The 14,226-nt window shown below is 40.0% G+C and overlaps 1 protein-coding gene across 2 annotated transcripts in view; it reads left to right on the plus strand.

Annotated features, from left to right (window-relative positions):
• Positions 1–14,226, plus strand: part of PLPPR1 (phospholipid phosphatase related 1) — a 120,297-nt gene that overhangs the window by 55,921 nt on the left and 50,150 nt on the right. For both annotated transcript variants that reach the window (XM_064735429.1, XM_064735430.1), the window contains exon 2: positions 1,661–1,768. In XM_064735429.1, coding sequence (XP_064591499.1) covers positions 1,706–1,768 — 63 coding nt within the window. In that variant the 5' untranslated portion in view covers positions 1,661–1,705. The remainder of the gene's footprint in view (positions 1–1,660; positions 1,769–14,226) is intronic.

Here is a 14,226-nt window from a genome sequence, read left to right on the forward strand (position 1 = left end):
TCCAAATGGGGTTGGATTACCTTGTCTTTTTTAAAGCAATGACGCTAACCTCTGAGATAAACCCCATTTTATTTAATAAGTAAAGTTGAAGTCTGTTTGGAAAATGAAGAGTTTTGAGAATAGTTGTATTTTAGGATGGGATACAGTGTAAGATGGGAGCACCTGAGGTACATCACAGGTGACATTCCTGACTGTTTTGTTTGCCCTGAAACTGTATTTCTCAATGCTTAGCAGTTGAGAAGCTCTTCTTGACACAGAATTTGGCCTCACTGGAGTCACAGGAGCTCTGCTGTGCCTAAATCCACTATATACATTGTGTATTTTCCGTCAGTGGGTCAAGCTGTGAGGAGCTGAGATCAGGAACGCCTTAAGCAGTTCACAGGTGGTGAGACAAGAGCCTGCATCGTGGTGCAGGTGGCAAGCACTGGCAGCTGATCCAGCTCCTCCACCCTGTCCTCAGCTGAGCTCCCTCGTGCTGACCATGGTATTTCTCCCAGTAGCCCTGCTGAGAGCTGGTGACAAGTCACTGACCTCTCTGTGAACCTCACGGGCTTCGTGTGCCAAGGCCTGAATTGCCACCCAGGTGCCAGTGAGGTCAGAGAGTCACAGGAGCATGCTGTGCAAAGCGCCCTCTGCAAAATACATCGGTTTCCATCTCCCTCCTCTTGCCTGGCCCTGGCACATGGAGGAGCTTGGCATCAGGGCAGAGTTTCTTTGTGAGTGTTGCAAGTGAGGCTGGACCCACCTGAATCTGTGATGCTGCTTATTGTGCTTGGGCTAAAATTGGTAGCAGAGGATTTTGATTCTCTGCTGTTTCTCATGCTCTGTGCAATCCTGCACCTGGCAGCTCTGGGCTTTTCTAGCTTCCCTCCTACTCTGTGTCTCCCTGTAAAGGCATTTAAACCAGATTTAGCTTCTTGATTTGTTGCCTCATGCATGCAGAAAAAGACAGACACTTTCTGTAAAATTTGTGTTAGTCTTCTCTTCTCTGCTTCTTCTACTTTTCATGCAAAAATAGTGTCTTAGCTCAGTGTTATAGGGTCATGTTAATTGAGATAGCCGGTAGCCTGAAGAAACGCTAAGTGAGTAGATTTTGATGTGTTAATGTATGAATTTCTATCAGGACAGAAAAGCTCTGCAGAAAAGGCCCAGGTCTTCATTGCATTTGCTTGTTATGGGGAGAGAGGTTTTGTGCATAGCACATGTTGTCATCTTGAGCAGATTTATACAGATAAACATTCTGATCATTTGTACAGTCAGTATACTGTAAGCATATCTGTCAAAGTGCAAGTTTAAAAGTCAATTACCAAAATCTCCTGGTTTAAAACACACTGTAGGCAGGTCAGTGGGCTGAAAAATGTGATTTTACAATTCAGAAGAAGAATCTTGTGCTTGGGAGTGGATTGTATTTAAGGAAAACTATTGTATTCCTTATCACCTTCGGCTCTGTATATGATGTATCTTGTAACCTCTGTCTGTCTATTCTATTGTGTTGTAAGGGTAGAGCTCTCTCAGGCTGTTTTGTACACAGGTAGACCTTGAAGTTCTGACTAGACTGTGTCCTTGGTCTATTAGGTCAGTGCTCTATGTTATGAACCTAATTTTGGAGCTTGCAAACATGTGAAATATACTGAAATACCTCTGTCTTTTTCTTTTTCAGGATATAAAGTTTTGAACAGTGCCTCCCCAAGAAGTGTGATGAGAAATGGCTTTAGGAAACAATACCCAGAGAAGTTATTCCATCATCCCCTGCTTCATCTTTGTTGAGGTGAGTGCAGCATTCAGCTGCCAGGCCACCACAGAAGGCAGCTCTTCCCTGCAGGAATCAAGTAATTTGTTAGCAATTTTATTTGTAGCAAAGGATGCTGTCTTAGTTGATCACATAGATGTCCATGTTCATACTTGGTGCCATCAGATCCCCCTGAAAAAGTCCTGCATGAGCTATCCAGATCTCAGGCACAAGCATGCAAGAACAGGCAGAGACAGGGTGTATCCAAGACTTCTCTGTCTGGTTTTCTGGCTAGTCCTGTGTTGGGCAGTAGCTGCAGGTGATTGCCCATCCTCCTCAGACCTCTCTCCACCTTGGTGCTGCACAGGGACTAACACTCATTCAAGGAAATTTCTGATCTCACAGTCTGATGGTTCATGGGCTTGGGAAGCAACACTCAGCTCTGACTTCAGTTCAGGTGGAACATAAAATGTAGATGAGGCATGCCTGACCTTTAAGTGTGATGAAGAAGCTTGGCTGGCACAAAGGGCTGAGAATCTGCAGTTCATGCTCCACGCCTTCGTTAAAAGCAGTTGGTGTGGTGGGATTTTTATTTATTATTTTATTATTTTAATCCATACAGATGGTAGTTTGTGGTTCTTATTTTACTTAGCCTAATACTGGGCTACATTCATTATTCAAATCCATGATTGTTCAGCTGGTGCCTATAAGGCAGTTTTCCTGGCAAGGAAAGTGACTCTGTGTTTTCAGTGAGGCTTAAAGCTTCCATCAGATTTAGATGGCAAAAAGGAGATAACTGCCTGTGAATAACCACCTTCAGAACCACCTGTCTGATGTAGCTTGGAAGGAATGCTCACTCTTTGGACCAAGTTCTGAGGTCCCTTGAGCCCTTCCATAAGAGAGGTGCCCAGAACTATGAAAGGATTAATTGTTGTTCTGATGGAGACAATGGGCCACTGCTTTATTCTAATAGCTAGAGAAAGAAAGGGTAAAAATGAGTGAAAAGCAGAAATGAGGTCAGAAAAACACCCTATAAAAACAATCAGGAATGGGATGTCTCAAATTTATTGCTTAAACAAGCAGCTCTGAAGACTTTTAGTCCTCTAAAGAATTGAATGATGGGCCTGGTTGGCAGCTTGTGACAGTGACATAAATTGTTCCTCCTGTAGATAAGACTGTCATGAGGATTTTTTGCTCCATAAATGTACATTGCTTGTCCTTTCACATAGTTGATTTGCTGATTAAAACACAACATTAAATTAAAAATCAGTCAAAATCAGAGAGGTAGTGTCTGAAACTATGTTCTCTCTGCTGCATTCTTCCCTTCTTTGTCCACAGTACAGATTTTTAATGCAGCACTACTGGCACTACAAATTCATAGACTTGTGTCAAGCACTGTAGCATTAAACAACAGGAAATCTAATTTCCTGCTGGGAGTGCAGAGATGATTGATAGTAGCCATTCCATCTGAAAAGTCCCTGTAAATCTTAAGGCACACTGGAGATGTTCTTTTCCCACTGCTGTGCTTTTGAGACTAAAGTAAAGTGGGTTTTTTTTTTTTCCTTTTTTCCAGAGAAGGTGCCCCAGACACCAAGCCCTGTGCTGGATTACCTGGGTTGGGACAGACCCTATTTTTGTTGCTTTGAAGCAACCATGAGAATTGATTAGCAGTGTGACACCTTGCTGTTGCTGTGAAAAGCAGGACAGCTAAAAATAATGTTTCCTGCTTTCCTGACAGTGTTTTTCTGTGGGAGAACAATCCAGCAACAGCCATGCTAGCTGAACATAATAGGAAAAGAAATTTTACTGAAAATTTTTTATTTTTCAGTAAAAAATTATCATAAGCCTGTTCCCCAGAATGTGCTGTCTCCCCCACTCTAATCTCATCCTCTGATTAAAAGTTTTGTGTTATTTGCTCTTAAGAAAATAATGCTGAGCCTTGACTGTCATGTCAGATGCCCTGCCAGTAGCTATTTGCTAATTGCCTGCTCTGCAGTGTACCTTCATGAAATTGTGGTGGCAGAGGTAGAAATGAGGTGACACAAGAAGTTTGGGCACTTTAAATACCATCATGCTTCAATCTGTACAAATATGACACAGCTTCAGCCGCTATTCTAATTTCCATTTAATTTTCCTCCCACTGAACCAACTTGTAGCAGTTAGTTATTATGGAACCTGACCTGAAGATGAATGGCTCATTATAAGAATTTAAACCCTGTGCCTGACTCTACGAATTCCTTTTTATGTTCAAAATATGAAAGTTTTAATAATAAGGAGATAACATGTGATGTGTAATCTGAAATGACAGAAATGTTTAATCAACATTTTCATTCCCTAATTGGAAATACAATGTCACGTTATGAGTGGATTTAAAGGCTAAATAGGGAATCATTAAACTAATTTTGATCCACTTATCAAATCTGAGTCCCTCTCCCAAATAATGCAGGCAGCTTTTTGGATGATTCTTTATTATATTAAAAGAGGTGTCATTGCAGTCTGACATTTGCCACCAAACGTCTGTGAAGATTTGGTGCGGTACATTTTGTTAAACATGTAAACAATTAACTAGGATGTGCAGGAGACTGAGGTTCTCCTTTTCCCTGCCCTCCTTTGCAGACAGCATCCTGAAAGAGGCCTTCAGGAGGCTTGGTTTGCATTAGACAGAGGTTAAATAGTAGTGCCAGAGCCCTGTGGAGTCAGGGATGGAGCCAGAGATGCTTTTGATATGCCCTGGGTCTGTCCCAACAAATGCCAGTGGTGCACAGCAGCCTGTGTGAGGGTTTGTTGCTGGCCATGTTTTGCGGAGAAAAGAAGAAAACTCCACAACTTTGTAAAAGTTGTAAAGCTTGGTGTGTTTGTTACAGCACTGGACGCATGCGGAGATTGTTCTCCTTAAAAGGCATGTGCACCTCTGAGGATTTCAGGTCTCTTTTTATCTCTCTCTCAAATACATATGCATACAGTTTCACAATAGGTTCATACATATTCATTCTTATGGATTCTGTGTGACATTTATCGCCAGTTCCTCTTTATCAAAAAAATTCCTGGGTCAGGGCAGCCTGCCCTTGAATCGTTTCTGGTTTTTTTTCTCTGTCTCCCTCTGTCTCCTCACTATCTCTGTCCTGCAAGTTTTCCCTTCAGCTTTGGCCTTATACACTTTTCACCCTTCCTAGACATTTCACCTAATTCAAAATGGATTTTTACTCTGAGGGGATTTTTCACTCTGTCTCAGCCAGGACTGATCACTGGAGTGGTCTCAAGGATGGCAGGCAAGCATGAGAGAAAGCAGGAGAGGCAGCGTCTGGGATGACAGGAGGAAAATTATCCCATTCTTCCTTTCCCATTTATGGCGGCCAAAGCTCTTTGTGGGGCATCTCCTCCCTCCTTCACCTGCTGGGACAGGGCAATGTCAAAAGCACCTGTACCAACATTTCAGTGCAGCTGTGCCATTGTTTTGCTACCCTATTTTACCAGGCTTGATCCAGGGAGTGCTGCATTCCGTCATTCCATGGAAGGATGTGTGCTGGTTGAAGGTGAGGAAAGGTACAATCACACCTGGCAGATGCATTTTTTACGTGAAAGTACAGCCAGATTTCTGCAGGTGAGGAATAAATTGTCAGAATGACTAAACTTCCTGAGGTCTGGGCAGTGCCAGGGATGGAAGTGGGAGAAGTGCAATGCCAGTCAAATCCCAGTCCTCCTCCTGTGGGACTGGTGAGCTGCTCTCAGGCCTCTCAGGCCTTAATCCAGCAGTGTTTTCCATGCTCTGTGCTCTTGCCCTCTCTTTGTTCATCTCATTTTGGCAATCAGGTTTCTAGGAGAAAACTCAGGCTAGGGAGCTGTAGGAGAGGATCCAGTGTGGCTTTGAATTTGGTAGGTCAAAGAGTTGTCCGGGCTTCTGCAGCCTGTTTGATGCTCATCATTAGTGACAGGAAGCACAAGGGGATGTGATAATTGCATTTAGCAAATAGATGTTGGGAGGAAATTTCCATACATCATCCCCAGCATCCCCACAACTACACATGACTTCAGGGGGAAGGCATGAGAGCAACTCCAGAGCCATTGTGTGTGTTTGAATGGTGGTTATTGAAGATGCAGTGTCCTTTTCTTTCTGCAAAGAAAACCCTCTTCTCAACAAGAGTAAGGACTGTAATGGCTCTCTAGGCAACAAAAGGAGAAATTTGGTCTGGGATTTCTGCTGATGAGGCATTTTCTACTTTATTTTTCCTCCTCCTCACACTTCAGGTCCTGGCCTGAGGGCTTGAGCAGTTTCAGGGAGTTATATAAGGATTTATTTTCAAGTGCAGTTACTCCTGAAGGAGTTGGGCACATCTGAGGTGTGTCTTTGCCCATGAAAACACTAAAATTTTCTGGAACCAGATTTAATTAAATTGTCTTAAATTGATCAAAGAGTTACCAAAAGGCTTTGATATATGACTGATGTATATTCTTCATTGTGATTCATTGTGGATTATTGTAATGCTGACTTTGACAAGGTAATAGGGGCAGACTCAAATATGTAACACCATTAAAACTGAAAACATTGGGCATCTTTAAATTCTGTAATCTGAAGATCCCACTTTTTCACACTTAATCCATTATTCTGCCCTCAGGAAAGCTTTTGCAGGCAGAGTGGAAACTGTTTCTTCTTGACAGCCTGATATATAGGACATTGCAAAGGGCTGAGGATTTTACACAGAAAATATCTTCTCCCCTTCCCCCAAATGAATAAAATAAAAAATCTGAAAAATAAAAAGTTCCAGTCTTACATTTATTTTTTGGTACAAACTTGGATTTGAACTGCAAGTATGCTGTAACCTCACAGGATTTCTGTTTCTTCAGTGGGGTATATTTTCCTTTACTTTTGGCTATTTTATGTTTGGACAGATTGGATCATCTTCAAATATCAGTTCAAATGTAATTTAAAAAAAAAGTTTCAACTTGCAGAAGCACTGAAGGAAAGCATTCTTCTTCCTTGCCCACATACATTTTCATGTCAGTACTTTGTGTAGTCAAGCCGACAGCTGAACTACCGAGTAGCAGGAGAATTTCTGCAATACTGAAATCATTTGTGTAAGTGAGACAAGTGCCTCTTGAACTTCTGTTTGTCATCAGCATCACAGCAGGGCTTGGGGAGCTGTGAAAAAATCAGTGAATTTAGAACATTTGTGACATATGTGGCACTTGTTTTATTATAATTTCTTGGTTAGGTGTTCTGAAAATTAAAAAGGTTTTGTACATTTGGGTGGACTGGCTGGTGCCCTCTAATTTTTAGCAGTATTTGAGGAGTGTGAAATGACCTCTTACATTTGATGTAGTCCTCAAAGTTACATTTGTAAGACATTGAATGTATTGGAAGTGAATTTTTATTTGCTTATTTTTAGAAAAGAGTAATTTCTCTCATAAAAGCTTGCTGGTTGTTTAGGCCTTTAATGATAATAAAGGACATAGAGATATTAGATTGCAACTTTGGATATTTAAAATACAGTGGTTTTGTCAAGATAATGTCCAGTTCTCCTAGAGAGTGCAAAACAAATCCCATCAGAATTTGACATGACCTTTAACTGGAAAAGCATCCCAAGGTGAACTAGCTTGGAAAGAGCTGCAGCCCTCAGTGGCTCTGTTCCTTCCTTCTCCATCCGTGCCGTGCCTGGATGTGCTGTGCTGCCCCACTGGGATGCTGTGAGGACAAAGTGCCCCAGGGATGTGTCATGTGCTGGTGTTGTACAAACTGCCTGTCATTGGATGCCCACTTAGGCTGTGGGAACCCGTGCTGACAGAGGCTGTGCAAAGGGTGATGTTTCTGCATAAATCCCTGTGCTTCAGACACTTCTGTGGCCTGGGATTCATTGTTTCTGATTTTATTCACTCAGCATACGTATCCATTTCTCTCTTTCTAAAAATCTCTTTATGTTCTCCATTTGCCACTCATTCCTCAGCATTCTTTGTCCCCACACACCTCCTTTGTTCCAGGGGACTGGATAACTCCATATTGTAGAATTGGCTTAATCTCAGTTAATAGGTGTCTCTTCAACATTGGATTAGTTTTGTTGAATTGCTAAGCAGCTTTCGTATTACCTGACTATAAAAAAAATCCTTCAAAGTGCTTCACAATTAGGCAGAGAGCACAAATGACTCTTGGCCAAAATAGGCACTGTGAAATAAATCTGATTATTATTTGATTCTCCTTAGCTTCTTGAGGACCTATTAAAATTAACATTAAGGGATTGCCATGAGAGTTTAGGTGCTTTACTGATTTTTTCTTTAAAACATAAGTTAAAGAAGGCTTGTGCTCCTGCTTGAAGACACATGAAGCCTTTTTCTATCCTTCCCTTTATTCTGAAAACTTCCCATTGCAAATAATCCATTTGAACACCTGAATAATATCTTTGGATTTCCACCAATGGATCTGGTGGACTTTTCCAGGAAGGGATTAAAGGTACCAAAAGACCTGTGTCTTTATGAATGATAAAGAAATGCATTTGGAAGTAGAGGAGAATGCTGTGAACAAATTGCTTTACCTGTTTACATTCTGCCTTGAAGCTAGCCAACACTTTTGAGTGCTACTGTAATTTATAATGTTGTTCTGTTTATTCAGGTTTCTAAGAGAAGGAATTGTACAGATTTTTTTTTAAATACTTAGCACTTAGAGAGGTTGGATTTGCTCTGGTTCTGAAGTACAAATGCATTTTCCCCATTTGTTAGTTAAAACAAACTCAATATTTTTTTGCTAGAAAAACTACTGATCAGAAAGTTTAAGTAAGTCTTTGAGAAAAGGGGTTTTGAACCAGGCACTGTTCATGCAGGTGTTCTGTGTGTGCAGAAGTCTGCAAGCCATATCTGAGGCTTTCTAAGTTGGAAGGTATTTCCAGTAATTACTGAGCTGCTTTAACTAGGCTTAAAATAGCAATGTGAAAATACACAGGACACAATATGTAACTGCCCTTTTTCCCCTCCTCTCTTTTCAGAAGTGGACTTAGATTTTAGTTTCATGGATATTGCTGTAAAGTCCTTAATGCATTGACTTTTGTTTCTTTGCCTACTTCAAAAACCTAAGGGATTTTCATGTTTTCTTTCCCAAGCACACAACATAGAGCTAATTATTTGCTCAGGTACATGCAAATTTGCAGACCAAGAAAGGTGCAGTGCAATATCAAATTATTGACTGCTCTGTGATACAGCTACACCATTTCCTCTGGTCTGCATCTGTGAATAAACTTTTTTGTTGTTGTTTTGGTCTGTAGGAATATCCCTGCACTTGCTTATCATGATAATTTGCATGAGGTCTAAAAGGAGTGGAAAGGAATCAGTAGGGACTCACAAATGCAGTCTAAGTAACCATAAGTACAACAGTCAAGCCTTTCCAGAGCTGATCAGTGGGAAAGACATGAAAAATGCAGGAGCAAAAGAAGATGCTTAAAGCATATTTTGAAATATCAACCCCATCCCAACTTTTTGACAGTGGCTTTGACATCAGGAGAATTTTTTAAAGTGGAATAGGTCTTTTCCAGCATCATGCCCAGTTTCATCAGGACTTAATTTCTGGTTCCAGACCAGTCACTCCAGACATTGAAAAGGAGGAGTTTATTTCAGCAGTATTTCAAGGGCAAAGTCATTAAAATCAGCCTTATGGCAAAAAGGTTTGTTTCAGTGATTTAGCTTTGAAAAAATATTGACATTTTTTGCTCTCTAGAAATCCCAACTGAGTTTTAGTACCAGCTTTAGGAATTAAGGCTTGGTCTGCCAAGCCTTGTGCATCCTATACAAACCTAAGATACTGCATCAACCCAGAACTTCTCCAAGCTTCTGGCAACATTTGGGTGCCTTTGTGTGGGTAGCAAATAGTTTCTGAATTGTGAGATCTTCTCCCTCTAAAGCACAAATGGATAATCCAGTTGCTCGTACCTGAGTGACATGAAATAAATAAATCTATTATGAATGCAGCAGAATGTGGCAACAGCAACAACAACAAAAATCTTTCAGGAGAAATGATAATTTATGTTTCTGTATTTCTAACTTGGTTGCCCAGTGCACCTCAGGTTTCATGATCTATTTTGTTTCATGATCTATTTTGTTTCATGATCTATTCCTGAGGCATTCTGAAGGAGCATCTGGTGCTTCTTCTCAGCCCATTCCCACATCCCAGCATTTTTGCAATAAACAATTCTTCTCTGATGCGTTTCCTTCATTGGTGTATTTCACCAGGATTTCTGTGAGATGTGGATATAGAGCCAAGCAGTTTGTAGACCCCGTTCCTAAAGTAAGAGCAAATGCTTTTTACACAGGAAGGCTTGCACACATCATTTTGTCACAACTGTGGCTACTGCTCGGTGGAGCTGTTAAAGAGACTGAATGAAAATGGATCAATTTGGATGTGTTTGCAGGAAATGAGTGAGACAGGAACTGGTGCTTTGAGAGTTGTTGCACAGGATGCTAAATGGGCACTCAGGTCTTAACACACATGAAATTATTACTCATGATGGTGTGTGCTTACAACAATGGTGACAGACTGACCCTCAGCTGTAGAGTTCATGAGCCTTCATGGATTATCTTTCAGCTTGATGCCACTCCTAAAATAATATTTCTGATTCAGGAGTTTGGACTAGGGTCAGATTTAGGATATCTGTATAAATTCACAATGAAAAATTGTGCTAGGTCTTCCTAGAACACTCCAGTTTTAAGTTAAAGAATCAGGAGTTAAGATGTACCTTTGTCTTGAAACAGAGTGATTTATTGGTCAAGATTTCTGCTGCAGATAGACTTTTAGAAATGGTTGATATGTGCATGGTTGATCAATATTTTACTGAGAACAAAGATGATTTTTAAAGAGTTGTTTCACAGTTCAGGAAACCAAATGAGGGCTCATAATCGTGTGTAACTCTTACTTTTGAGAGGCATGTTTACAACACCCACTGGGAATAAGGTCTGCATCACACTGCACATCCTGAAAGTGCCAAGGGTGGCTGTGGTCTCTGCCAGCAGAGATTCTGCTTGTTTGCAGAGGGTCAGTGCAAAGAGCCTAAAAGATTAAAACATACTCCAAAACCTGCTGTGCACTTCTTTCTCTTATCTGTTCCTTTATGACCTAAACACAAGAGCAGATGAATGGAAGAAACCGTGTAACAGGATGAGTTTGAAATGCATTTGAATAATTTGTTAACCTTTTGCAGTTCTAGGGCATTATTAACTTTTTATGATTCTAGAGTAATTATTGATGAGGCCTATGAAAAATATGCTGCAATAAGATTAAAGCAATTGGAAATAATGATGCAGTTATTACTGGGGTTTCTGTCAGTTTTCTCATGAGTTCAGTATAATTCATCCTGTGACTTAAAGGATAGCTACACTTGAAGCTATAATGGTCAAATTTTTCTTGTGTTTCCTTCTGCCACCTATTCAATGCTGCATGTCTATCCCCAGAATCAATTGTTCATCGAGACTTTGGAGTTTAGACTTTGCATACCTAGCAGGAGCTCTAATAATAATGCTAATCCTGTATCAATACCTGTTACATACTTCACTAAAGCACAGAAATTCAGTGTGTGATTATTATGTGCAGATGTACATCATTATTGAATTAATATCACCTTTATTTAGTTTATACCATATATAACAGACTGCTTGGTTTCTCAAAACTTTTTGTGAGTTGTGCATGCTTCATGGAGAGAATAAGGTTAGAACTTTAAAATAGTTTTTGTTTCTTTTTCGCAGTGGAACTATTGATTGAGTTTCCATTTGATTTACTGTAGTCTCAACACTGCATTTTTTTATAAAATTACAGCAAAAATATCTGTAAATGTACTGCATAAATGCAGTCTAGTTTCTTATTCGAGCCTGACCAATGTAAGATTTCAGGTATAATCAAGTGAATTTACTTTTCAAATAGATTGCATATCAGATTGTACTTTTATGAATTTTAGTTGTGCTAATATTTGACTTGTAGCTAGCTAGGTCAGTAGTCATCAAGGATCTTTATGATCTTATTTAAACTAGCCAAAGCAAAAATCAGTTCAGCTCTGTTACAGTCATGGGGAACATACTGAAACTCTCAAACTGATCAAATTGTGGAAATAGAGGTGCTTTATACATGGTATAAATGTGTTATCATGTGAATAAATACCAGCATTGGTTTAACATGCTGTGCTTCAGGTTTTTTCATTCCTATTGAAAATATATTTCTGTAGAAGGAGTAAAGCAGTTTGGGACTTGCAAAAAACTCAGACTAGCTGTGTTTGGACAAGAAAGGCAGCCAGGGTCAACCAAGTAAATAATAAAACCAAGGCTTTACTCCTTTGAGTTAAAAAGAAATGTCATACACTCATAGAATTATTTAGGTGGGAAGGGTTCTCTGTGAGTGTCTGGGCATGATGCAGCTCAGAAAAGCAGCAGCTGAGGGAAGTTCCTTTGGGCCTTGTCCAGATGAGTTTTCTGATTTTCTTACAGGCAGCCTGGTTAGGTTTTGAGTATCCTCATAGGAAAACACTTGTCCTAATATTCTTTCTAATTAAGTGATGCAACCTGGTGTGAAAGAAAAGGAATCTAGGCCTGATGACAGAATAAGGAGAATGGAGGATGCAACAAAAAAAGAGAATGGGTAGCAGAAAGCAATAAAGAAATTAATCAAGTTAAAAAATCTTCCTTTTTGACTTTTAGAGCTGTGTGCAGTTGGAATCCCATTTTGCCTGCCCAGTCCTGTTTTCTTGCAGGAACTTCACCTCAGTATTGGCATGCCCAGTTTGAAAATGCAGTCGATTACCAGTAGGTAGCACACAGATTTCCTTGTCCACATTCAATATTTTAGAAATCAACATGCTGGAGAAACATTCCTGTTCAAGCCTTGGCCCCTCACTGTTTTGTGAACCCACTGAGCTGCACACACACAGCTTTTATAGGGAGCTGAAGAGTGGACAGTATGGGAAAGAGTTCAGTGGAAATCCCTTCAGGATGCAGTATCAGGGTAATATCAGCTCCCTATAAAAGCCATGTGTGACTCCTGCTGCCAGGCCCTGGTTTAGCAACACTTGGTTTGGTAAGAAGGAATTAAACTGCCCTTAGTGTTTGTGGAGACTTGTTAAATGAGCATCTAGAGGATGGTCAGTAATGTTAAATCTGGGTTCAGAAATGACTACTTTTGAATTATATCCAAACCTTGTCGGAAAACCTTGTATGAAAAATAGCCATAGCAAATAGCTTTGAATATTTCCCTTTGTTTTGACAGGGCTAACATTGAAAAGAGAATGGTATCTTCAAGTGAAAGGGGAAAAAGTGAGCACCAGAACTTGGATTTCGTGAAAGTTTTCAAACCACAGGTCTTCTTCCTTACCTTGCATTCAAAATTGCAAAGCAAAATGATTACAAGTTCCGAAAAATGAAGCAGTCATTATTAATTTTTTTATATGACTGCTTGCCAGTGATAAAGAATTGTACTAAAGGACTCAGATATTTTTGTACTAAAGTACTCAGGCACAACATGACTTGCATGCAGCAGAGGAGATTCAAAGTAGTAATTGTTTTTTTTAAAAGCTTCCTGTTCAGCTGGGAAAATGTTGAAGGCAAATAAAATGGATTTCATAATGCCTTATACATATTAATAAGACTGTGAAGTAAAATGTCTTTGACTGTTTTCTGTTTTATTTAAAACATTGTCTCTATTTGACTTTTATGGTTGGTCTAAAAGTCCTGCAATCTTGGTATCAACAGATAGATTTTTTTGGCAGTAAGTGCTGCATTTATCAATGTCTAATGACTGTGAACCCGCACTACTCTATTAAATAGCAGGGATCTGGAAGCATGTACAAGTATTATGAATTTTAATAAATGCTGCTCTGTGAATGACAAAGATTCAGAGCTTCACCAGCTCCAAGGTTGTCAGCTCAGATGGAAAGCTTTTATACCTGGTAGAACAAGGCAGCAGGACAAGCAACTGAAGACATGACAAGGTCAGTGTTGTTGGAGTAAGGCTGGATTTGATTTTCTCTCTCCTGCTCATGAATTTTGCAGTGCCTTGGCTTTCACTGGACACAGCAGTTCATCACATAGATATTGGAGCACAAAATAACTAAATACAAACACATCAGGAATTTCCATCAGAAAACACTGGAATTTAATTTTTTTAGCATAAATTTTGATATATTATACTTACTGAAACTCCAGTAGTAGATCCCATGTTGCCCAATTAGTTCACTTAGGAAAGAACTGACTATGCTGGATTTTTAAGATTCATTGCTGTGTGTTAATACAAACCCCAAAAATATATTACATCTGTGCCTGCAAGGAATTGCCGCCTTTAAGGCTTCTGCAAGGTGTTGCAGACTAAAAGAAAAGTGAGGAAGCTGCATTTCTGGTTTGTACAGGAAGGCTTTTGCTTCTAGGAGAGGCTCCATGTGCTATTCTGAGGGCTTCATTACTTGCTGTTAGCAGGGAGAGCAAACTGGGCAGGCAGAGTTGCAGGTTCTCTGCTTTGCACTTTAAGCCACATCAGCTGCTTGGAGATACCA

The sequence above is a fragment of the Zonotrichia leucophrys genome, chromosome Z (assembly GCF_028769735.1).
Source record: "Zonotrichia leucophrys gambelii isolate GWCS_2022_RI chromosome Z, RI_Zleu_2.0, whole genome shotgun sequence".
NCBI classification, from domain to species: Eukaryota; Metazoa; Chordata; class Aves; order Passeriformes; family Passerellidae; genus Zonotrichia; species Zonotrichia leucophrys.